The following is a 26,684-nucleotide window of genomic DNA, read 5'->3' as shown; positions in this document are numbered from 1 at the left end:
CTAAATTATGCCTGCAAATCATGTAGGTTCGTTATCTGCTACCTTTCTTGTGTGTTCATTTCCTTTTTTGTGCATGCAAAAATAGCTTTTGCAGACAAAAAAATTTTTTAGGGTTTCAGAACTGCATTTGCTAGTTAATCTGATTGGGCCAATTTGTAAATTTAGCTCATAACATGCAAGTCTTAAATAATTTATAAAGTGTTTTTTACAATATCTTTTCCATCCCCTCTCCTAAGAAATGGCTCATCATTCAGGGGTCCCTGAATGCTTACAGCTCTCGTCATCAGTTTATAAATAAATCTGAGGGAATAGAAACAGATCAGAAAAAAAACAAAAATCCTGCAATGTGCTAGTTATAAATGAAAAGGGACATCTCTTGCATTTGTTTTGTTCCAGTAGATGGCAGCATGAACATTCTTTTGCACCAGTGAATGAGCGGCAGGAAGGTGAAACATGATGTGATTGGAGTGCAAGTCCCTAATTAATCACAGTGAGCTCAGAACTATGCCATACCATCATGTAGAAAATGCAGTTGTTGTCAGCAAGGTCCTGGCACTGTTAAATGAACTATTCTGGCCAAACTGTTACCATGGAAGACCCCATAAATAGTCCAGAGCATGGCAGTATCAAATGGCTCTCAGACTAAGTGTCCCTGGGCAGAGACCATACTGGACCTGGAACCTTGCAAACAGCGTTTAAACAAGGCTGTAGAAAGACTGGTTCAGATTACAACCAGAGCCTGGTGAGGGCTCAAAAACTCACACAGGTAGATGGTGTAATCAATGATCAGCTAAGGCACTGAACAGCACCAGGCAGGACAGGTGCTTGTTAATTGTGTTCCAGTCTTAATTCTTGGTTCCTTCTGCAGCTCGCCACTGTTGTACACAGAAGCATGGAAGCAGCTTTCTAGAGGACAGTGCTCCTTGAATGGTGAGTAGAGCCAGCCTTAGAGGTTAGCAACCAAGCTACCAAAAACCAGGGGCTATTTCTATAGGCAAGTGTCTTCAATGGGGACTGTTATAAGGGCAAGCAGTACATTATGTCTCCCGCTCTAGGGGATGTTTGACCAAAAGACCAGCCCTGAAGGTGGCTGCTGACTAGTATCAAGTCTTATGGTGACTGCCAGCAGATTATCAGGCACTAGAGCAAAGATATCCCATTAGCCAGATCCCAGTTGTGGCACAGCTATCAACTACTAATCTGTAAACTAAGAGTCTCCTTCCAGGGAACACTGGCATTAGAAAGGCATAGCTTTCTATTGCCCTTCATATAACCACATACCTGGCAGCAGGGAATGAGAAGCTTTGAGGTGGGAGAAGATGCAGAACCATCAGCAAGGAGCTCTGGGCAAGGAGAAGGCATTGAAACAGACCTCATTATGGATGTTTAAGTCCCATCCAGTCCATATCTATCATTCAGCCAATACAGGATTTTTGTCTACAGTGCATTCTCCAGTGCTCTGCTCAGCCTGGTTTTTAAGAGTCCCAAGTGAAAGGGTCACTTCCAGTTCTATCAATTGCATCCCAGCCAGGGCTGGCTCCAGGGGTTTTGCTGCCCCAAGCAGCCCAAAAAAAAAAAGAAGCCGTGATCGCAATCTGCGGCAATTCAGCGGGAGGTCCTTTGCTCCGAGCAGGAGTGAGGGACCCTCTGCCAAATTGCCGCTGAATACCTGAAAGTGCCGCCCCGCTCCAGAGTTGCCGCCCCAAGCACCTGCTTGATAAGCTGGTGCCTGGAGCCGGCCCTGATCCCAGCCCTCTTGGTTATACCAAACCACCATGTGCCAGTCAACAATCCCCCTCTCACTTTTACACCCTTGCAGACAGTTCTCTTGTCCTCCCTTAATTCCTTCTTACCCAAGCTAGACCTATGTAGCTCTGTAAATGGTTCCTCTTGATCAATTCATTAAGATTCCTAGGTTTTGTAAGACAAACAAGTCTTACAACTATTTCACATCTAAATGTATGTCAGGATCAGTATGGACAGCTGCAATGCTCCTCAGTTACACTAATGCAGCAGTCATATGAAGCTAAAACTAGAACATCGGGGGGGCAAAAGCAGCCCTATCATTCCTGTCTGCTCACTTCTGGCAGAGAGACTCAGGGAGAGAGGAGATGTACTGGAAATTCTCTGTTTTAAAGAGACAAACATCCTTTCTGTGCTAGTCGGTTAATGCACCCTCCAGTGGGATCTTGCCATAGCAACAGAGCAGGATAACCACCTCCCTACTTTGATGTGCTCTCTCAGCATACACAGCCCCCAAAAAAACCCCTACATTCATTTTTCCCTGCACCTACAAGTGGCTTTTTTTAAGACCAAGATTAATAGAGTGAGCAGCTCCCTCTTCCAGCTTTCTCTCTCTCTCCCCATCTTTGGCCATCAAGCCCCATACATTTCTCTCCACATAAACCTATATCAAGGGAATCTTTAACAAATACATCTGAGACATTTTTTAATCCTATCCCATACCTGCCTGACAGCTTCTTCTCAGAGATTCTTTCCTCACACATACATCCAACACCCTCTCCTCTCTGTAATGATATGTTCACTTGAAATATATTATCCAGCCACTCCATATCTGTGTGCAGCATGAAGTTCCAGGCAAGATGCAGTGTCTGGTAACCAGAGACACAAAGCTGGAACTTGAGCTGTGTGGAAACCTGTATTTTTACTTTTTTACCATTGTGCTTGCATAATAAACATCTGCTGTTAAATAAGGGATGGAGGTGTTATGACATGTGGAATCACCTCAGACATGGGGTATCTGGATTCCACTCAACATGCATCTGATGGTTGCCTCTTAAAGACCCCTTTACTCCCATCCTCCATGCAAAGTCTGTTTCCCGCCTTGTGCTTTTAAATGTTTACTTTGTCCTATTAATTCCTCCACTTTTGGTGGTAGCTTTCACATTGAGCTCTTCCCCTTTCAAAAGGAAAGAAAACTGAGTTGTAAACTCAGCAAAAAAGGAGTTAATAAAAATACCTTCCCCATAGAGTTAGGAATCAACTCCTCTGTCTGTCTGTCACATGCCATTGCCTGGTCATCTATCTTCTCCCTCAAAGATAACAGTACTGAGCACTAGTGTCTCCAGTGGGACCTACACGGTTACCCTAATAACAATGCTGAGCATTGCTGTCATGCTAACATCCCTGATAGTGGATACACCTTGCTTAGTAATGAGCCACATGAGGAAACTTCATCAGTAAAAGATGCATGTTTGCACAGAATGCAGCAACAATAGGAAGCATAGATACCAGGTTAGTCAGATACCTAACAGGGAAATGCTCATCAGTATGAAAAAACTAATATCCCAGCCACTCCCCTCTCACCTGTTAGTTCTTAATCACTGTGCCCCCCAGCTAACAAACAGAAGGGTTAGAGGGAGAAAAAAAGAAACACAGGTGATGAAGGGATTTAGAGCAAGGCACAGAACTCAGGTCTCTAGACCCACAATCTACTGCTCCATCTACTAGGCCATAGGGTGGCAGAGCTAAGATTTCACCCAGTACAGTGTGCAGTAGCCTGGCTTTCCTGAGCTCTAAAGCTAGCTCCTGGCTGAGAGCAAGTTGGCTGAAGTTCAATCTAGAGTCAATGCTGGTGAGTTGGATGGACACATGAAGGAGTCAATAGCTGACATCTTTCTTAAGGAGCTCATTCATGTTAGTATAGTTTGTAGTATAGGCATCCTTCTAGGCATCCTTCTAGTTTCTCTTTGGAAAACTCAGCTGCACTTTTAAGTGCTATCTGCTTAGTAAATAGCAATACCTCTCACATGGAGCATGTGGCTGCTTCATGGGCAGAACTTCACTGACTTCCTGGCTTCATGTTTGTTTACTGTAAATCCAGTGCATTGAGTCAAGTCATGTATAGTTTAGCTTTAGAGGCTGTCTTTCTCCTGAAACTTGCTATCAGCAAAGGAGACTAGCTAGGACAATCTTCCTGACAGTCCTGCAAGCACACCCATGCTTCCCTCTCACTAACAGAGGCACTAGCTCTCTTGGTTAATAAATACCTTGGGTGCTTCTTTTAGTTGAAGGCTCTTAACAGAACAGACTAAATTATAAGACCCACCTGGGCTCCCAGGCACACTTCTTCTTTTACAGTCTAACAGGATTAGCTATGTCATCTGATAGCAGATACCCTCCCTTTCCAAACTGGAGCTAGTCCCTAGGGCTGCTCAGCAGCCTAGATCATGCCTAGTAATTGGCAGGTTAACAAGGCCCTCCTGCCAAACAAATGCTGTTGTTTAACCCCAGCTGCTCCTGGATTAAGGGAGACAGCTGTAATGGGGTTTGTTTCGCAGGTGGGGTATTGTTGATCCAGAAGAGTTCCTCCCCTGAATCCCAGAAAGTGAGTTCAGCCCATCACTAGTATCCAGATATGAACTCTGGGGACTGGAGAAAGGGCATTGTACTGGTTGCAGGACCCTCAGCTTTGGAGTTCCTGTCCACCATTAGTCAGACAGGACCCAAGTTTGTTATCTTTCCAGGCACATTGCAAGCCCTATCTGTCTCAAACCTTTATGCTACCACCCAACACCATAGTTTCTGAGGCCCAGATCCTCAAAGGGTTTAGGTGTCTGACTCACATTGACTTAAATGGGAGTTAGGTGCCCACATGCCTTCCACTTATAAGCAATAGCAAAGGCACTAGTGGGTTTCACGGCATCTCTGGCACTTCTCCCTGTTTGGGATCAAAACTGTGCTTAAGTAGGTTTTAGGGAGGGGCTTTGGGGGAGGAGTTGGGAGGGGATTTGGAATAGATGTGGGAGGTCGGGTTGTCAGCATCATGTATGGCAGAAAGGCTCTCTCAAAGCGGAAGGTTTTGTAATGATTCCTAAAGATGGTCAGGCTCTGGGTTCACCTGAATTCCTCTGGCAGTTTGTTCCATAGCTAGATCCCCTTGACTGAGAATGCTCTGTCCCCAGCTCTCACCTGTTTCATTCAGAGCTTTGTGATCTGCATTGCCCCAGAGGAGTGCAGCTGTTAACTGGTTCATACATTGAAATACTGGCTTTGCTATAGCTGGGAACTGGTCCATTAATTGCTTTGAAGATTAGTACCAAAGCCTTAAACTGGCATCAGAAACTGTCTGGGAGCCAGTGGAGAGACTTAAACACTGGCCTGGTGTGCTCACAGCAGCCTGAACCATGGAGAAGACGAACAACTGCATTCTGTACCAGCTGGAGCATTTTCTCTGGGTTTTATTTGAGGGGGTGGTTACAATAAGATCAGCCTCTTTTGTGGGAATTTTTACTGTATTCATTTTTTTGCCAGATTGTTTATTTTTTCATTGGTGATGCTTTAAAACTGCTGTAAGTTAACCGAACTTATGCAAGTTGTGCAACTCTGACATGCAATCAATTATACTACAGTTAGAGTATGTGCCTTCGCAGTTTGGTATCACTGCCAGCACCAACCTACTCATTGGCAAAGGAGAGAGTAATGTCCAGAAGTTTTGCGGGTATAGAACCAAGTCAAATCAGGTGACTAACCAAATTGCACTTTGAGAACAATATAAACCTACATTTCATTATGCTCATCACTCCAGACTGCTGGGAAACAGACAGGAAGCAAGTCTATAGGAGAACATGCAGGTGTTGTGGTGCATCACTAGCAACTTGTCATGTGGTTGGTTGGTTGGCAAGTGCCCACCAGGTGTTTACATGAGCTAGTTTCCATGGGAAGGCCAGAAGCAGTTGTATCACGTTATGATCTTTAGTAGCAGTGCAGAATGTGAACAGATGTCTTTTAGTTCAAGTACCATATTTTCTTTTCAGAATAGTATTTCATTCAAAAGCCTCCCTAAATCACTAAAGGGATTGAGAGCCCCAAATACTTGGGATCTTGGTGGACTGGGCCCACTGTGCACCTTATTCCTACTCTATTTGTGTTGTTGTACCAGGAAAATTTGGGAGAAGAAAAGCACCATCCACTCTAATAGGATTCAGCATCTCAATCTTTGCCCCAGTTACTAGAGAGTCTTCTCCATAGTATCCATCCTATCCCCTGACAAGGCCCAGAGCTCTCACTGGGCATTCTCTCTGAACTGGCCAGTCCAAATCCCAAACTTCTGTCACTTGTGAGGGCTGTTCAGATCAATCCTAGTCCCAAGTGCCTCTTGAATTATCTCTCAGCCTGTGTCTGCCTTTTGGGAATACAGGACCATAGTCTATTTCAGATTAGTCTATTTTAAAGCCACCTAGGCTGGTACCCGGGCTCTGGCAGTGGTCTACACCAGATGCTTCCAGAGAAAGTTTAAAAAATCCCCATAATGCACCTAGCAGTTGGACAATGTTGTACATAGAGAGGGAGGGAGGAATTGCCTCCTGAGTCTGTCGCATGATCATCACTGAGTGTTCCTTTCTGTCTGTAGTTACCAATCAGAGATGGGATAAGACAAAGTTCAGATCCATATCCAAATTTTTCTTAATTTTAAGGTGCTCTTGAGGATCCAGGCTTCCTCCCATTGTAGAGTTAGGGACTATCTGCAAAGTGAGGATCCAGATCTGAAAGTTCCCAAATTTCAGGGGTGTTTTCAAAGGGCTTTTGGCTCAGGCCCATCTCTACTCCAGTTATTACATTATGGTCATCACATTATCCAGGCCTTTACTTGCTCCCAACAATAGCATTTGACTCTCTAATCTACTCCAGCCTTTTGGAGAAGACCAGAAAGTAAAAGCTAGAACTAGAAATGGGCAGCTCTGTGTTGGGGTGTCCACCCCATACAAGGCAGAGCAGGTTAAATTAGGATAATTAACCAGAGAGAGAGAGAGAGAGAGAGCATGCATGAGCGATGGCAGGGCATGCAGTGAGCAGCAGACGCCCGGGGCGTTGGACTGAAGTAGAGCTAATCTTCAGTACCCTACCTGTCAGTGGGCCTTGTGAAAAGCTCTGATATGAACGCTGAAAACATCTCCCCTCTATTGTTCTGTAGGTTGAGAGGCGTGTGGAAAACTACAAAAACTGCTGTGTGGAGGTTTTCTTATCTCTTCCTGCCATCTTGAACAATGCATTTCAGATAAAGGCAAGAAAGGCTGAGGCCTTAACAACAGCACCCAGAACCGGAGATGCAAAAGCACTAGAGGGGTGATGGGCTTGGTGCAGCTGATGAAGGAGGAGACAGAAACCTTGAGTTAACCACTTTCCTGACCCAGTTTCTCACTCCCCGTCCCGTCTTGGCAACTTGTACCTCATACTCAAACCGCTGGCTTCTTAGTGATACATGTAACAGGGGAAGTGAGAACTGGCCTGCAGTGCTGTGAGGTGCTAAGAGCCTTTACCCACACAGATCACACTTAATGCTAATAAGGACTCAGTCCTGGCTGATGAATGAGAACTTGAAAGAAAAGAGAAGGGGTGAGAGAGGTGGGCAGGACAGGGAGGTGCAGACACACCACAGGAGGGGGTAGAAAAAAAGAAACTAAGCAGAGGAGACACAAAGATCTTCCAGGACCTAAGAGCAGCTCCTCAGCTGATGTAATTCCTTGTAGTTCATCAGCTAGCCCTTTATTTTCAGTGATGCAGAGACTAAAATGACTGTCTATTGTGGGTACTTATCTGGGTCCCGTTACCACAGTATCTGAGCACCTCATAATCTTTAAGGTATTGACCCTCACAGCACCCATGTGAGGTAGGGTAGTGCTGTTATCAGTGCATGTTACACAGGGGGAACTGAGGTCTAGCGAGACTAAGGGACTTGCCCAGGGTCCCACAGGAAGTCTGTAGCAGAGCAGGTAATTGAACCCAAATTCCACACAGCCCAAACTAGTGCCCTAGTCATTGGCACATCCTTCCTGTGTACAAAAATACACGCCCCTCCCCCCAGCTTCAATACCCTTAGGTAGGGCTGACTGCATCTTTGACGAGAGCTGATACTGTGGCATCTACGCTCAACAAAGGGATGGGGGTGGATTTTCTAAAGGACCTAGGTGGGCACTGTCAGTGGAAATTGTGCTTTGGAAATCCCCACCTATGGTCAGATTTGCTTGTGTAGCTTCTCAAGTGAGTTTTCTGGGCCTGCACATTCCTCTCAGCCATCCCTTCTGTTCAGCATGTAACACTTGCAGGGATGGTGACTTGCTCTGCTCTGCAGAGCTCTCACACTGTGCTCTAGTAACCCCTTGTGGCACTGAGTGCAGTAGGATACAGGGCTCCAGCTTCCAACCTGAGGAGAGGCAATGCCTAGTGCTTTGCCTCTCCGTATTGCCTTCTTCTTGTTCCTTCTCATCTCACTCAAGGATTCTGGCAGGAGACCAAGGGAGTCATAACTCCCTGCAGTAGTGCCTTACAGTAATCTGTGGGGGAGAGCTTTTCTCATGTCTCCCCTGTTCCAAGTCTGATATCCTTAGGGAGAAGGAGTGGTTGAGGTCTTGGAGGATTTTCTGGTGCCTGCATTTGGATTTTTTAGTTTACTTTGATCAAGGCGTATGGTCCTTGGCCTTTGCCCTACTGAGGAAATCAGTGGCAGCTGGTCAGGGTCTTTTCTGCCTCTTGGTTTTATTTTTTTTTCCACAGCTACTTTTTTTTCACTTTAGGCCAGACCAAGTAGAGTTCAGAGGGGGACAGGAGTGGCTAAGAGCTACTGGCAACTTCCTGATTCTTTTTGACAGAATTCTGGCAAGGCCAACTTCTTTGGTGTGCTGGAGGAGCTGGGACAATGTCACTCAGTCAGACTGGGGCGCATTGATCCCAGCTGTCCTCTGGATGCTCTGAGGGTAAATTCTTTTCAAACACTCTGGCTGGAGAATTCAGAGACCCCAACGAGGAAGTGGGGGACTGGTCACGAGTACTTGGCCCAGGTAAGGGGATCCCATGGGAACACTGAGGGCCATGCATACATAGTTTGGTGGACTACAGGGATTGGCTGCAACCGTAAAGGAAGAAATCCTGTTCCTGCTGGCCTGTATAGGTGGGCTGCACACAAGGGAAACCTGGGAAGGTGGTCCTAAGGGGGGAAAAACAGGTTTCAGAACACACCAGGTACGTTCTACCCCCCAGCTGCATTTGGTTGCTTGCCACTGTCCAGGCCTCCTTCCTTAGGTATTTGCTAAATACAGTACATGTCACAAAAGAAATCTCTCTGAACTTATGTTAACACTGCAGTCAGAGGTGGGACTGCACCATATGTAGATGTACTCATGCTACCTTTGAACTAACTCACTCAACTAACGCCAGTGAAGCTGTAGCAGTACAGGCTATCCATTTAAGTACATACTCAGGGACTTAGTATGGACTTGTACAGCCTGTGCTGCCGTGGCTTCACTACAATGGTTAGCTAGCTAGGGTATGTCTACATGTGCTGCAATCACACACCTCCGATTGCAGTGTAGACAAACAATTTGTTACATCTCTTAGGTTAAGTGTGACCGTGATGAGAAAGTGACAATGAAAATGCCCCTTTCTTACTCAGCATATGTGCTCCCTGCCGTCACGTTGGCTGACTTTACTGACCAAAACAAGAAATTCCACCCAGCCCTAGAGTCTATGCAGCTTGGGCTTTGAGATGGAGTACCCTCTGCCTCCCACAGCATCAGGAGAATCCCCAGTGTAATTCTCACTGCTGACTCTTTGCTAGTGCTGGTAGCGTCCAAGGCAGGCGGGGCACCACTTGGTGGTGTGGATGCCAGAGCGAGATTGCACTGCCAGCAGTCAGAAGTATCAGACCGGATTCCCTTCTCTGTAACACAAATGTTATGCCAGTGTGAATTCACTGAGGTCAATGGAGTTACCGTGGCATACGATTGGTGTCACTGAGTGGACAATCAGACCCATTCTTTTTTGGCTTGCAAAGTGAGGCCATGGAATCCAGAACCACTAGATGAATGCACACCAGGTCACTTCACAGAGTCACTTGCCTATCCATAGCCACAGTTTGACAGTTTTCAAGCTATTTGACTATTCAGTTCACATGATGCGATGCATTTCAGCTGCAGATGCTGCGAGTGTGTGAGGTTCTTCAACATCTGGCCCAAAGAGGTGGAGGTGGATGGGTAACACCCACAACGAGACATGCAGCAGTTCCCGCTCTCAGTGACAAAGCCCAGCTTCCCTCTGGAAAGTGACTCTACTAGACAGATTCCTCGATGATCCAATGTGAATTAGGTGACCCAGTTCACTGGCTCATCCATGGCAAGCATGGGGAAACCTACAACCTCAACAAACAAACAACTCTTGAGAGAGGAGCATGTCTTGTTGTCCCCTAAAGACACTGCAGCAAAAGCGGAACCACGAAAGGCCCCAGGGACTTTTCCCAGATGCTAGGACTTTCTCATCTCTTTGTTATGGCTCAAAGCCAACCAGTAACTCAGATCTGAAATACCCTTTGTGAGTACTGAAAGCTAAAATTCCTCAGGCATTTTGAGGGGTTCATTTCAAACTGTTCAGTTAAATTTTAAAACACAAGTAACACTCAATATAGAACTCAGGAATATTCAAATACCCAGGCAGTGAACAGCAAGAGATTTAAGTTGGGTCCTGAAAGAACAATGTCCTGCCTGCTCTTCATAGATGTTACAGATGCCAAAGCACTTTTTGCCCTGATCACCTTGACCAAAATTTCCCCTCCTGCTATTGCCATGCAATGCGCTGTAGGCCAGTAGCTTTCTGTTCTCCAACCTAGAGGGGGCTGCATTTCAATGCAATCATCTCTCTAGGACCAAATCCTGCCCTCCTTGCTTAGCCCTTACTCGGGCATAAATCCCACTGGAGTCAACTGGAGTTTGGCCTAGTCCAGAAGCCTGAAGGCTGGAGCCCATAGCAAGTGTGAGGCTTTGGAATGAAAGGCACTATAGCAGAAACCTGTTAAACGCATCGAACATCTTCAGTGGATTGCACTGAGGGACAAAAGATGAGCCCTTTATCCTCCCTTCCAGTGACTCCACTCTCTCCCTGTTCAGTGCATTGGGCCCTATTCAGCCTTGCACTACAGCACCTTTGCAGGAGATGTATCAACCCCCTATGCTGGCACCAGCATAGTGATGGATCTAGCCCCCCTGTTCCCCCCGTTTGCCCCCATTTTTTAGTGCTCTGTGTTATGAAGCTGTGTGGATTTTTCTGTCAGCGAGGAGTGTCAGGCCAGGGCTGCTCCTAGACATGGGGCGAGATGACTTGACGTGAAGCAATTTACAGGAAACCTCGGGTGCGCATGCAGCCTGTGGTTCTGTGCTTCCTGCCAAGTGTGACCTATTTCACAGGTCTCCGCCTTTGCTGGTGGTGACAGGCAGCACTCGGAGGCTGGGGTGAGAACAGAGGACCCGCAGACTGCTGTTTTAGAAAAACCAACTGCATCACAACTTGCAAACTTAATTGGGAAACATACTTCACCCAGAGGTTGAGCACGCTGCCCCAGCCCTCAGCAGCTCAGGAGAGGACACTGCAATCAAGCCCAGATCTCACATGTGGCAGCATGAAGAACTCACTGCTGCTAGGATAGTTGGCCAACCCCAACAGTGCTCCTAGCCCTGTACCAAGAGCCCAGGGTATCAGACTCAGTTCTCCTGCACGGCTGAGCACTGAGAGCCACTGGGGTGGTTTTGCTTGCAGACTTAGCATCATGCAACCCAGGGAGCGAGAGAGTCTGACTGGACTTGAAGCAGGCTCTTCCTCATTGTTGAGCACAGCACTAACATTTAGTGTACTCAAGGCCCTTCTATGGCACTCCCAGGTCCCATCTTCCCAGGCAGTAAGTATGTTAGTGGGGGTCTCTCCCCAGGGCAGTGGACAGCCTTCACCGGTCACTGGAGCCAACTCAAACCTCACCTTGCACTTACCTTGACTTTTTGGCAATATCCTGTGAGAAGAAGTGACAGGAGAGGGGAGATTGAAGGATAACTTGCTCATACAGCAAATGCTACCACTACTTGTCATTTTGACCCCAAAATTGCACTAGGCATCAGGGATGGGCACAGAGCCCCCCCTCCCCTTCCCCAATCACTGGGGATGTGGGATGGGCACCGAATGAACCTTTCACCCACCCTGTGGCCCAGTTCTCCCCATGCAAGATCTCCCGCACTGACGTCATGGGATAAATGGCGATCGAGGATGAACGCAACATGGACCTTTCACTTACTCTGGTGGACAGGAACGGGCATAGCTAAACCGCTTGAGCTCCAGGACAGGAACAGCAAGCCCCTTCAGGACACAGACCGGGCCCACAATGGGGAGCTGGGTTGGACACAGAGTACCCCTACGCTGTCCCTGCTGGCCGTGGATACTCAAGGGGGCATAGAGTTGAGCATGACAGTGTCATTCTGTGCTGTGACCACTGAGGCTCACACATCTTCTTTTGCTGCCTATTGATAAGTAAGTGAAATCGAGATAGCCAAACACCAGGAGCAGCACAAGCTAAAACCCCATCATCCACTTTCTAATCTTTATTTATGCAGTACTAGGCTGTATCTCATACACAAAATAGAGAACAAGCCATTTAAAAAAAATAAACCTTAAACTAGTCAAGCCATTAGCACATACTGCAGAAAGCTGGGCCTGGCGTGAGTAACATTTCCATCCAGGTGGACCAGCTTCTGAGGAAAAAGCAAAGTACAACAACTGGCCCCTTGGAGGGACATGCAGGGGCCTCCTTCCCCACATGTCTCTTCCCTGCACCTGGCAGGTCATAAATGGGCACATTTGTGGCGAGAAATAAGGATACACCTTTTAATGCCACAGAAATACATTGGAGACTCGGAGCCTGAAAGAACTACCATACATTCATCTACCTTATGTGGCATGAGTAGCAAGCTCCAGCCAACGTGCTACTGAGAATGGCTCTCACTTCTCCATCCCTACCCCATGCTCAGTGTGCTGTCACTAACACCAGAGGGGCTGCTTTAACTAGCCAGACAATAGAGTGAATAAAATAGAAACATGGGGCCTCTGCTGACCCAGCTGATCTACCTGAGAATCAGAGGAGTCATGAGACTCGCCAAAGGTGAGAGGCATGGACAACTCGTGCCTCCTGATGCTGGGGGGGGCCACAATCTAAAGGGGGAGGACACATGACAGCCCCACGTCTCCTCTGCCCAGCAACCCCCCAGCCTTGCACCCAGCCTGCAGTCGCCGTGCTCTCCCTGCCCCACCAGAGTTACCTGAGGCTCTGTTCTTCTCCTGCTGCACCTCCCCCATGGCCCTTTTGGCCGCTCTCCCTGGGGAGTGGGACGGAGCCACTTTGCGGGTCGCTGCTCTTTGAGGCAGCTGCCGGAGAGAGAGCCCGCCTGGAGAGGTGACAGCGGCAGCAGCTCGCTCCCCGCCTGGGACTGGCTACCATGGACGGGCTGAGCAAGCCGGAAATGTGTGGGGGGGGGGGCGGGGGAGGAGAGGGGACTCTGGCTCGCTTGGCCCCTGTCCCTGTCTGCTGGGCCCAGGTGGGAAATAGGCTGCCACCGCCACCTCCCCAGCTGGGCTCTCTCTCAGGCAGTGGCTGTGCTGCACAGAGCAGCAACCCGGAGCGGTCAATGTGAGAAGTGGCTGGTGTCCTCCCCTTCCCTCCCCAGCCAGTCCCGGCTGCCAGAGGCACAGCATGCCAGGGGGAAGGCCCATCAGGAGAAGGACAAAGCCTCTCTCCCTCCTCCTTGCAGTCCAAGCAAAAATCTATGGGGATGGGGGGGCAATTGCCTCTGCATGCCCCCCCATGTGTTGCCTATGAATAAGAATGTCTTTCCCACTACACCAGGGGTTCTCAAACTTTTGTACTGGTGACCCCTTTCACACAGCAAGCCTCTGAGCACGACCCCTCCTTATAAATATATAAACGTGTGTTTTTAATGTAACACCCTTATAAATGCTGGAGGCAAAGCAGGGTTTGGGGTGGAGGTTGACAGCTCATGACCTCTGAGGGGGCCAGACCCCCAGTTTGAGACCTCCTGCACTACACTCAGTGTTCCAGAGACATGTGGTGCTGCCTGCAGACCAGCTGAGCATGTCCTCCTTTGTCAAAGCAAGAGTTACTGGAACCGCTGGGTCCCCGACCTGCGTCAGTACAAGGCAATTTGCTTTCAGAATGCTGAAGCAGGTGTCAGATGGATTACATGGTGTCAGCCCTAAACCAAGTCCTTCACAGAAATAGAGTAAATGAGGCCTCCTAAATCCCTCTGTGTGGACGAGCTCTGGGAGAGGAGCAGAAGACAGCACTGCAGCATTTCCAGATATTCCTGGAAGCAAGTAATATCGTAGAACAAGCAAGAGGGTGAATTCCTCCTCTCTGGTACATGTGACTGGCTCTAGGTGGCACACCAACCGTAGTAGCTCCACTGGCCACCACACCTGGGCCTCTTTTGAGAGCACAAAATGGCCATGGGATGAGAGAGCCAACAAGGTTCAGAGAAAATAGTTATTAATTAGACTACTTGGTTTTGTTTGGTAGTTTGTATTACTGTGCTACAGGAATCTCACACACCAATGGATACTGGCTCCTGTCACGTGACGAGTACATCTGCCTTGGGAACCCTGAACCAGGTCATGTCACTGTAGCCAAGAAATAAAGTTGCAGTTTCTTGCCAGCACTCCACTATGTCAGGCCTTCATTACAATTAACACAACTATTTTCCTCTCCATGTGATCAAATGACCGGCTGCAGCAACTAGAGGGGTGTTTGGGTGGGAGTGCAGGTAAAGGGAGAAAGAGATAGACGTGATGAAAGTCATCTCAATAGAGTCTTAGAGCCTTCCCCCCAAAAATAAAAATAAAATAAATTAGACCAGAAGTTGGCAAGGAGAGGTACAACCAAATGAAACAAAAAGGAAGCAGATTTCAGGACTAAATGTCCCACATTAGCATGGAGTCACTTGAAGAAAATGGCCAAGACCGCAAGTCTCCATCGTTGAGCCTTTTCATCAGCCATTCAGTATAGACAGTGATCTTCCACAACAAAAGCGGCCAATCTGGGGGATTGCTGGCTATTTGCAAGGTTATTTTTGTAGCGAGTCCCACCAGAGCAAGTAATGGGACAGGTTCTGTTCCTCCAGGACAAATGCTTACGGTCTCTCCTTCATGTGGCTTGGAGACTTCTGCTGAGTGCGTGGCCTGGGCCGGGGAGGCCCTGCCTGGTATTGAGTTTGAGACGGTGGAGGGGGTCTCTGCTGCTGGCGTGGCTGCTTCGGGGGACCGTGAACTGGAGGTTTAGGAAGCTCCCGATATTTCGATTCGTCGCTCGATTGTCGAATTTTCATCGGTGTCTCTTCATCTGCAATTACAAAACCGCCAAGTAATTAGTTTATGACTCAGCATGAGTCATGCCACCAGTACAAACAAACAGAAGATAATCCATCCTGGTTACAGGAGGAGTCTGCAGGGCAGCCTGTGCCTGTCTTAGTTAAAGAAGCTGCTGAGATCTTTCCTTGGCCCAGTTCCTCTAATGGGGTCAAAGGTTTTCACTGCGCTGGGGGTTAGTGTTAGCAGAGGTATCACACAGAAGCTAGTGCCTTTTAGTTATCTGGATATTTTGGAAATAAAAAACAGAAGGGCAATAAGAAAAAAAAATCAGTCAAAAAGGAATGTGGCATTATTTATGGGGAACAGCTACTACCTAGGGAAGGAGGCTTGGACACTGGCAAGCAGTCAAATGCTTGCATAGTTTAAGTGGTATGGTGTTGGGAACCTTGTTTATTTCAATGAAATAATAAAACCTGTATTTGCCATCTACTCCCAGACTCCCCCATGGTCCGTCTGTTGGCTGGTAGGGGTCGCGTTGCTCATGGGGTATTTCAGTCAGTTCCATCCCCTCCTATCTCAGTGCGCCTGCTCTGCTGGACAGCTACAACAGCTTACCAGCAAGCAGGAAATATAGCAAAGAGACGGAACTCCTCTCTCATCTTTGGAGGTGATCCCTTGAAGACAGGGTTGAGACACATCAGTAGGGGGCAGTGTAAGAAAAGTTTGCCCTGCCACTGTCTGTGCTGTAATTGTTCTGCAGGTAGATAGAGGACTCCACACACAAGGGCAATCAATCTTGTACCTTTTAACCATATTAAATGTACTTCACATAGATGAAGTAGACTAATGGTCTTTGGTCACTTTATTGCCATTTCTGAAAGGCCAGTGACTATGTATGGTTTGATTGGCACCATTGTAGTAAACAGGTTAATGGCATAAGGGCCCAGGGAGCTTCGGGATGCCAGTAGCAAATGTGCTCTTTGTACCAATGTTACTCTCAGGAGTGAGATATCAGCTAAAAACACCACTGCCTGTGGAAAATGGTGCCAATATTCAGTGCCATTACACTACATTCATACCCTTGGAATAGGGACCAAAACTTTATTTTTCATGCAACCAAAATTCCTTACCCCCAACTCCTCATCACACCCTGGTGGGCCATACAGACCGTGGCTGGGGCTGGAGAGCAGTGCTGTGCAGATGCACTCCACAGCTGAAGTGTCTAAGAGGATGGATCCTGCTTTGAGCAGGGGGTTGGACTAGATGATCTCCTGAGGTCCCTTCCAACCCTAATAATCTATGATTCAAGGACTGAGTGACCCACTGGCTGAGATACTGAACTGATCCTAAACTTCTATTGAACCATTCCAAAGGACCTGGTTACCTTGATGGTAACTAACACAGACTTAAATGCACCTTAACACTCAGTGAGGACAGGGACAAGCCAGTTTTAACTTCGTGTCAATGGATCATGGGTAAATCTTTGGTTCCAGTAGGGCTACCCATGACCAGCTGGCAAGATGTTAAACACAGCAATCCCTGTCTACACTAACTGCTAGGGCACAAAGTTAATGAAACATGATAACTAAAACAAACTGTTTGCCAGAAGCTGTAAGTGGGTGACAGGGGATGGATCACTTGATGATTGCCTATTCTGTTCATCCTCTCTGGGGCACCTGGCATTGGCCACTGTCGGAAGACAGGATATTGGGCTAGATGGACCATTGATCTGACCCAGTATGGCTGTTCTTATGTTCATGACTCCAAAAGGTCATGTTCTAATATGTCTTAGTTTTCTAGTGAAGACAAGCGTAACAGGTCTGGAGTTTGGGTTTGGTTCAGATGAGCAACCAAAAGTTCAGTTGCGGAACTGTACAAACATCTCAGGTCTGCAAAGTCGGACTGGATATATTCCAAGGAAAGGCTATTGGGAGATTTATGGTCCTTCCTGTTGCTAGTCAAGCCAATCATGCCATGAAAATATCTCATGAGCATGTAGGACCTAGTTAAACCCTGTTCACCATAATGATGTGATTTACCTGTAATGATGATTTCATTGTTAATTATTTATAGCCAATACTTCTGTTGTATTCTTGAATTCGTTTTCTCTCATTACATGCCTTTTCTTTTTCTGTGACCACCAAAACTAAAACTCAGTCTAAATTTTCAAAAATGACCAGTGATTTTTACATACCTCTATGTTCAGATGCTCAAGTTGAGACACTTTAACAGGGCCTGATTTTTAGAGGATGAATAAACAACAACAAAACTTCTCTCTTATGCTCTGTACTTTCTGAAAATCTGGTCTCTTTACCGTGTCTCAGGCTGCATAGCCAAAAAAATGGAGGCACCCCAAATCACTCTCTAGGCATGCCTACATTTCAAATGCAATTAGTGGTGTTGATTGCCTTTACAGATATATAAGTTAATGAGAAAGTGTGTTGGTGAGATTCTCAAGCTTATCTCTAAATTAAGGATATTCAAATAATCATGGATGCTTCTCTGAGACAAGCTTTTGGACAGTCTGTTCTCCCCTCACTGGTAAATAATAGTCCTTGAAAATAGCACTGTCTTGTTAAAAAACAACCATCAGAAACCAAGATTAAAACGGGCAATTGAAGTGTAGAATTGCAGTGTGACAAAACTCAGTTCGTCCTCTCTCACTATCTCTGAGCAGTTTGTGGAAAGAACTACGAGATTTTAAGTGGTCATACAGCAACATGAAAGTTTCAAGTGCTTACCCTGTTCTTCTTCATATCTTTCTGCTCTCTTCTTCCTGATACAGTAAATCAGCAGTGCCAAAAAGATGACAAAGACAATTGCACCTCCTGCAATGCTCCCGATGAGAACAATGTCCAGCGGCCCTAGCTCAGAGAGAAGGAGGAGATGTCACAGAGAGAGAATAAAACTCCAAAGTCTGGAATTTAGTCCCAGTGATCTGGAGGATGTACACATGTGAAGCTTATGACATGGATAACGATGATGATATGAAAACCTAGTTATATAGCATCTTTTGTCCCAGCATCTCAAAGCATTTTCACAAACAATAAATTAAGACTCATAACACCCATCTGAGATAATGTTAAGTATTATTATCCCCATTTTACAGAGGGGGAAATTGAGGCACAAACAAGGCTAAACCACTAACTTATGGTCAAAGAAAACTTGGTGGGAAGGAGAATTTTTTCATGAAACAGAGTTATGAAATGTATGTATGATGTGCTTTGTTTGATGAAAGTTCTAGGGAAAGTTTGAGGCAGAATTCACAGGTGTGCCAAGGAGTTTTACTTAAGCACAATAGGTGTCAGACCTCAAAAGTCTTGTTCTAGATTGACACACAAAGATCTGAGTGCCCTTCTGGCCTTTTAAGGACTTTCAAAATGCTTTGACTGGGCAAAAGTAGGACTCAGAGTCTGACAAAAACCAGACTTTTTCAGGAGCCGGAAATACTGTGAGAACAGCTTGTCTTGTGGTATTTCAGAGCTTGCTCTGCTAGCTTTGGCTGGAACTCGAAACAAGTGTTACACAATAATTAACAATAGTGAAGAAACAAAAAAAACTAACCAGACTTTATGTAGCCTCAAAACAAAAGTTTGGTTTGATCTGAGGGTGAAGGTTGATGGGATTGTTCCTTATTTTAGCCAAATAGGCTTGCTTGTATCTCCACTTCCCCCCTCCAGCACCACATCTCTTTGGGAACGCCCCTCTGCATCTGGAATGTCTATTTGATTGTATCATTCAAGAGCGGGCCCTTACAGAAGGGAGGCTGAGGGGGACTAAATTCAACACAAATGTAAAGTTGCTCATTGGGGGTAAGTTGGCCAAAAAATGTGTGAAGTACAGTAACGTGCACTGATTTTTGTCTTCAGTGGGTGTGCAAACGAGTGTCATTTACATACGGAGGATCAAAACTTGACTCAGTCCTTCCTTGGGCAGAACTCCCATTAAAGTCGATTACGGTTGTATCTGCATAAGGACTTCAGAACTTGTGCCCAGTGGACAAAAGAAAAGTGGGTGACAAGAAAGGCAACCCAGAGGAGGGTGTAAAACACAGTCCTCTTCTATCCCGTCAGTGTGTCACTTAGACTTGCTTTGCACAGCCCCTGAATACCAAACCAGTGCACATTACAAACCTTTACCACTTACAGCTTGTGGGCATTAGAGATTTTTGCACCTATACTGATGCACAAATCCCTAATGTAAGTAGATCCTACATAGAGCTGGTCTGACATTTTTTTTTCTCCTCACTGAAAATTATGACTTTTCAAAAAATCATAAATGGAAATATTTTGGCTGACAACTGAAATAGCCGAGTTCAGAAGTGGCACCTCGGATCCCCATGGGAATTGTAGTTCAGGTGCTTCATGCTTCAATTCTCCTCTGTAGGCTGGGCTCTTGGGTTAAACTATATCCCCAGAGATGCACCACAGTCTCCCTCCACGCCCAGGTTAGGGAAGGGGATCAGGCTGGAGCAGCTCTACAGTTGGTCTATTGCCTGGGGAAGGGGATTTCCTTACTGGCCCCAGCCTCTTTGCCCATATAGTCAAGATAGATACTTGGCATAGAATTTGTAGAAAGAGAGGTTCAAGGTCTGTTAACATACAAAAATGTGCGCACACATTCATGTTTGCATGCAACTCTCCCAAATGTGTGCGCATACGGGATCATATAACAGATATCGGAAAGCCCCATTTCAACTTGCAAATCCAAAGTTTTGCTCACAAAATGGGGTGATTGGGTTATGCGAAAGTGTGCATGTGTGCGCAAAAAGGTGTATATACTTTGAGTTTTGTGTCATGAAATCTGTCTTTAATTATCCCAGGGCTTCCACTTCTACTCTTGTAAAATGGATGTAATAATATTTACTTACTTCAGGCTGGCATGCTGCAAGGCTTAATTTCTTAGTGTCTGTGAAGTACTTTGTGATCTTCCAAAAAAAAAAACCCCTATACAATTATCATCATCATTATCATTATTATTTGGGTTGCAAAGTGGCACCTGTAAGTAGCCCAGTTAAAACAAGAGATTCAAGTAATAATAATACTGAACTCTTATATATTGCTTTTCATCCATAGATCTCAGTAGGTCAGTATCATTATCCCCATTTTACTGATGGGAAAATGGAGTCACAGGGAGGTGAAGTGACTTGCCCAAGGTCCCCTAGCAGGCCAGTGGCAGAGCTAGGAATAGCTCACAGGTCTACAGAGTTGTAGTCCAGTGCCCTGTCAACTAGGCCACAGTTCCTCCCATAGTTGGGAAGAAGGATTAACTGAACCTAAAGAATTTTTAATGTGACGGGACAGCTGACCCCTCCCCCCACCCACATCCCCCATGGTTCTAACCTGCATAGGAAGAAACCTGTGATGTGTTTTTTTAAACTTTCTTGTGATATGACAACATCTGTGCTACATATTTCTTCAAGACCTCTGTGATAAATGCTTTTGCTAGCTGTTGATGCTACAGAAAAAAACAACACGGACGGAGCACCCCAAACTGCCCAGCCTCTAATGTCTGATAGATGAAGTTCAGCAGCCAAGTCACAATGAAGAACACTGAGGGCCAGATCCTCAGCTGATGTAAATCAACATCGCTCCATTGAAGTCAATGAAAACTACGTAACGACACTGACCTCCTTTGTAAAGTGCTGTGAGATCTATGGATGAAAAGCCCTGCCCCAGTTCCTGCTGACAGCGACACTCCACCCTGGTTCAGTAACTGCCTAACGCTGTCCAGAGGGGCCATCCCAGAGAGTGAGCCCACTGCAACTGGGGAGAAGCCACCTCCTGCCCTTTCTCCCAAAGGTGCCTGGGAGCAGCCTCCTCTTCTGCAGGTGGTGGGCTGCCACCTCTCAGGCTCAGATTGGGCTGGGCCTGGTGCTAAGTGGGTGGGCCAGGACCCTGCCACTGGTCTGAAGGGAGCAGACAGACAATCACCCTTTCACTGCAGTGAGCCCCACACTGTAGGATCCTTTCCTCACCCCATTTGAAAGCTGTTCAGATATTACTTTTAAAAGACTAAAAATAACACATAGGTAATAAAATTTAGTTTTTAACAATTTTTCCATTGACGCTTTAGATTATTAAAAGTGAAAGGATTTTGGAGATCTGATTAATTTGTCATTTGTTGACTTCTTGCATTTTACCCAAGTTGGACAATTAAAGAAAAGACTGGTCGGTTTCAGGTGTGTTTCACTGAATGCACACTAGCCTAATGCTGCTGGGCTTGCCTCCCCAACACTGCAGGACACGGTTTCAATTAAAACAAACACATTTTCTAGTGACTTTTTCCCTCCTTAAAGTTTCATGAAAACGTTTCTAGGAATAGCAAGTTTTGTAAAAACCTTTTTCCTTTAAGAAAATCTACACCTGAGGCCAAGTGTACTTGATTGCTCATTTAAGCCAGTCAACTTCTAAAACATGGCTAATTTCCCAAAAGCTCACTGCAAAGGAAGCCCATGCTTTATATGCACATGTTAAATAGCACAATCAATAGAATCCATCCACCACTAAGGCACCACTGACTTCGTAGATACAAGGGTGAAAAAGGTCAAGACTTCCTTTGCATCTAATTCTCCTGTCACTTGGGGCTTGTCTACACTCAAAACACTGCAGCGGCACAACTCCAGCACCCGCAGTAGCATTTCAGCGTGGGCACTACCTATGCTGAAGGGAAAGGTTCTCCCATCGGCATGGGTAGCTAGGTCAATGGAAGAATTCTTCCGTCAAGCTAGCGCTGTCTACAGTGGGAGTTAAACCTTCTGAGTGACGTAGCTGGGGCAACCTAACTTTTTAAAAACGAGACTGACCTAAATATGTTGCTCAGAGGCATGACAAGTTTTGTGCCTTGAGCACTGTAGTTAAGTCGACCTAACCCCCAGTGTAGATGCGTCTAGGTCGATGGAAGAATTCTTTTGTCAACCTCATTATTGCCTCTCCAAGAGGTGGATTAAATATAGTGATGGGAAAAAACCCTTCTGTCACTGTAGGAAACATCTACACCATTACACTACAGTGTCACAGCTGCAGCACTACAGCTATGGCACTGTACCACCGGTAATGTAGGCACAGCCTTACACTGGTGTAAATCAAGAGCAATTCCACTGATGTCAATGAAGTCACAGAGGTGTACAGTGTAAATCTGGATTAAGAGAGGGGAGAATCAGGCCAATTCGTTGGAACTGTGGGGTGTTAACGGACGTCCTGACCAATTTTCAACTTGGGTAATTTTAGTCTACCCCAACTAAAATGACCCCTGAAGTTGTAATGGTCTGTGCAGTGCAATGGACACTATTGGTGCTGTAGAAATAATAAAGAAGAACAGCTGCAGGGAAGGCTTTTGGTTTTTGCTTCCTGCTGTGTAGCACTGCATAAAACCTACTGCATGTCAATTCCCTTAGTTATTTTATTGGGCTGACACTGGTTTTAGAATCAGCACCCTGGAGACAGCTGTATGTTTGTAACTCTTTGTGGGCTGTGATTTGGAGACCTTTTCACAATATAGACTTTGTACCTGAACATTTGATTTCCTGATCAGTAGTGTTTTGGCTAATGTCATTTTCAACTTTGCATTGGAACTTTGCGGTAAGGATTTTGGTGTTGGGTCGATATTCAATCTTCCATATGCCATTTGCAGCTGTTGTCCTGACATGGAGCGTCTTGTTATTATGAAGCAAATTAAAAGTATATTTGTTCTTCTGTTTCACCTCACATGTCACATTTATGAGTTTTTGTGTACATGTCCATTTGATTTCTGGTTTAGAGACCATTTCTGAAAGAGAATAGAAGAGGCAATCAGTCTGTGAAGATTTCTAATTGTAAAAAGTTCATTGTTAGAACAGGCAAGATCCACAGAATGATACAAAAGAACCTGGAAGGATTTTAGAGGCATGGGCAGAACATAACAAAATGATCCTGTGAAAGGATGTGGGGCAAATTAATCTGAAACACAGATATTCAGTGAGAGAGAAAGTGGGAAAGTAGCAATGCCTGAAAAAATAAAGGGGAGAGCAAACAGCAAATTAGACCCGAGGGAGGACGTGATGTGGCAACAACAAAGAAAAGGCCAGCACAACACTGGTCTGCATAAACTTTTTATTAAAAAAAAACAAAAAACCAAACAACACCTTTATGACTCATTGTCACTTTCCTCTCTGTTCCCTCCCTACAGATCTGTAGAGTGTTTTTTCTTGAGATAACATTTCATTGTTTATTTAGAGAGAGAGAGAATCCCAGTCCCTTTGTCCTATTCTGTTTTGAAACACAATGGGCCAGATCACTCTAGCTCGGAGCTCAGGCTATGTTTACACTGCGCACCATTGTACAGTGGCTGCTGCAGTCATGCTGTTGCAAGGTGCGCTGTGTAGCCGCTCTTTGTAGGTGGGAGAGAGCTCTCCTGGCGAGAGAATAAAACCACCCCAATGAGGGGTGGTAGCTTCAGTGCTGGGAGAGCAGCTCCAGCAGATGAAGCACTGTTCACACCGGTGCTTTTTGTTGTTAAAACGTTTGCCATTCGGGGGCGGCGCAGGGGTTCACACCCTTGAGCCACAAAAGTTTTAACGACATTAATTAAGTGCCAGTATAGACAGAGCCTCCGTAGACTGCAGCTCAGGAGCCACAAATGGCTCTTTAATGTGTCTCCTGAGGCTCTTTGCAGCACATGATATTAAAACACTGTGTGGTTTAATTATTAACCAGTCACAATGCTTTTATTGTGTTATTAACCAATAAAGTTATCAGCTTGCACTATCTTTTTGCTGTGAGAATAATACAGTATACACACACACACACACACACACACACAAAGTATTTCCCATCATACTGTTTGAATATGAACACTACTATAGTAAAGGAAACAAGGAATTCACACTACTGTGGCTCTTTTGGGTAAAGGTGATTGCTAATTTGGCTCCTGAACCACTGAGGTCTGAGTATCATAGTTCTAGTTCATGGAGAATCTCCTCAGGCATGGCCGAAGGGACGAGCAAACTACCAGTTTCCCCCTGCAAAATTTTTGCTGCATCATCCCATCTGGTAGGAGGAGTTAGGGGATCCTGCAGACTGCAAACCCTCCCAATACATCAGCTCTCAGGAGTCCATGGAAACAAGGACTCTATTCCATCCATACAGAGCCTGGAGTCAACTTGCAGGCTCCACTGACCACCCCCCTCTCTGTTTCCAGAGCAGAGTTGGCACTAGCTGAGGTGGCTGCTCATTAGCAACCAGGGAGAGGACCCAGAGCTGTTTCTATATGACCTTGCTCGAAGATGTAACACCTCCCACCTAGATTTGTGTGTGGAAAACTGAGCTCAGAGCAGGGGGAAGAGCCAAGGAGAGCAAAACATCAACTGCTGCTCTATCTCCACCCACAGATATCTCATACACTACGCAGGCTCTCAGACACCAAGGTGGTTGGTTGGCACGTAGGGAGACCACAGTATTTCCTCTCTTCCATACAGGAGGCCATCAGTCCAGTGTAAGCAAACACACATTGCAGGTACTATGGGAGAGAAGCTAGGCTATGCAGGGAGGAGTCGGCACAGGAGGGATGGGACAGGTGGGGGGAGGACTTACACAAAGGCTTTACGTCATAGAGCAAAGAGACAATAGTCTCCTTCTATGCAGCTCTGGCATGACTGCATCTGCAACTTTTCATTCAGCGTTGGACACCGGAAAGCCTGGAAGAACTAGGTCAGTAAAAATAATAATAAAAAATACATCCGTGTCTGCCATAGCTATGATGGTATAAGTGTATAGCCCAGGTCTTTGTCACGTTGCTTAATGCACTGCTGGAACGCATTCAGATACGACAGCGATGACTGCAGTACAAGAACATAGACTAGAAATGGTCTTAGCACTACGGAGGCAATGAAGCTATGAATAAGCTGGTTTCGGTTTCCTATTATGCACAGTGAATTGGTAATGGAGCTCCCCTTGTGGAATCTCTATTACTGGCAGTGGTACATGAGCCAGAAAGAGCCCACCTTGACTCTGATTCCAGGTTGACGTTGCAGGCACATCAGTTGCGGGGGCAGGGGAGGGAGAGAAGCAACTTTTTACTTTTACACTGAGCAAATTCAATCAGTCATTGCAAAAAGGCTGGAAACCCTCAATGCTGGTTTACACTCAGTTATTTCTCAGAGTACTGCACTTCAACTATAACACTAACTACTGAGCAAACGCTATAATCCATCCATTGAATACAGTGTATGTGCAAAGTATGGCCCTGGTCCTGCTAGCACTTAAGCAATTGCTCAGGGCTGGACAAACACTATTAATAGATTTTAGAACCAAAAGGGACCATAGTGATCATCTAGTCTGACCTCCTGTATACCACAGGCCACAGAATTTCACCCAGTAATTTCTGCATCAAGCCCATAAATTCTGTTTGAGTGGGCACATATTTCAGAAAAACATCCAGCCTTGAAACATTCTAGACACTATGGACAGATGCCTAGGGTCCTGATTTCTAGATTTACATGATGATGCCAGAAACTAAGCTTTTACTTTTAAAAAATAATTATGTGATCTATCTGACCCTAATGGCCATCATATCACTGCACCTCACATCATTAATGGATTTTATTCTCCTAGCACTCCTAAGAGGTACATCCCCATTTCACAGTTGGGAAACTCAGGCACAGGGTAGATTAAGTCACTTGACCGAAGTCACACAGGAAGCCAGTGGCTGAGCTAGAAATTCTACTCAAATCCAATGCCTTATCCTGTAAACTTTGAAAAACATGACCCAAGTGTAACAGGTTTCAGAGGGGCAGCCGTGTTAGTCTGTATCAGCAAAAACAACGAGGAGTCTTTGTGGCACCTTAGAGACTAACACATTTATTTGGGCATAAGCTTTTGTGGGCTAGAACCCACTTCATCAGTATAACAGATATACTGATGCCTCCCTGAGTCAGCAGGCAGCCTGTAACAATAGCTCAGAGAGGTGTTGATTTGAGCGTGGTCACCCCTTTGGGGCTTTGCTAGGGCAGTCGCAGCAGGTGTCCACACACAATTTGAAAGGGTGGACCTCCCCTCCAACCCAGCATATGGCTCTTGGGTAGCCAGTTGCCTCTGTGTGGCGAGGCAAAGTCGGGAAAGTGGCCACAGGGGGCCACACTTGTGGGAGGGCCAAGGGTGCCAGACTTCCTTAATTAGCTTATGACTTTAGCCACAGAACACTTTGGTGCTACTCCAAAGAGCAAAATGGTGCATGTGCTTAAGTGCTTACAGGATCGTTGCCTCTTTTTGCAATTATAATATCTTAACACGTATTCATACCCAAGAACGTCTAGCAGGAGAGTTTGTCATTCATACTGTCAAAGATATCTGAGTTGACACTGGTCACCTCCATCTAAATAGCAATTATCCTGATCAAGAAAAACTTTTAAAACATTAAAAATATCTGCATTTTTTCCTTCAGCTTATAAGTCAAGTTAGTAGAAAATCAGGAATGAGACTCATAGTAATTTTTTAAAATTCTGCTCATGTTTCTTTTCTTTAAAATTTTTTAAATGTGTCATCAAAATCTTAACATTAAGA

General features: G+C 45.8%; 1 protein-coding gene and 1 long non-coding RNA gene across 4 annotated transcripts in view; one reads left to right on the top strand and one right to left on the bottom strand.

Annotated features, from left to right (window-relative positions):
* The first annotated feature begins 552 nt into the window (after positions 1–552).
* Positions 553–18,845, top strand: LOC123361842. The gene is made up of 3 exons (XR_006576247.1): positions 553–766; positions 869–930; positions 17,933–18,845. It is a non-coding gene; the product is annotated as an uncharacterized LOC123361842 (long non-coding RNA).
* LOC123361841 (T-cell surface antigen CD2-like) overlaps positions 12,355–26,684 on the bottom strand; it is a 50,055-nt gene continuing 35,725 nt past the window's right edge. For all 3 annotated transcript variants that reach the window (XM_045002013.1, XM_045002012.1, XM_045002014.1), the window contains 3 exons: positions 22,657–22,914; positions 17,889–18,011; positions 12,355–15,178 (listed from right to left, as the gene is read on the bottom strand). In XM_045002013.1, coding sequence (XP_044857948.1) covers positions 14,970–15,178; positions 17,889–18,011; positions 22,657–22,914 — 590 coding nt within the window. In that variant the 3' untranslated portion in view covers positions 12,355–14,969. The remainder of the gene's footprint in view (positions 15,179–17,888; positions 18,012–22,656; positions 22,915–26,684) is intronic.

This window comes from Mauremys mutica, chromosome 1 (genome assembly GCF_020497125.1).
Source record: "Mauremys mutica isolate MM-2020 ecotype Southern chromosome 1, ASM2049712v1, whole genome shotgun sequence".
NCBI lineage: Eukaryota > Metazoa > Chordata > Testudines > Geoemydidae > Mauremys > Mauremys mutica.
This window is presented reverse-complemented; position numbering and strand designations above follow the sequence as displayed.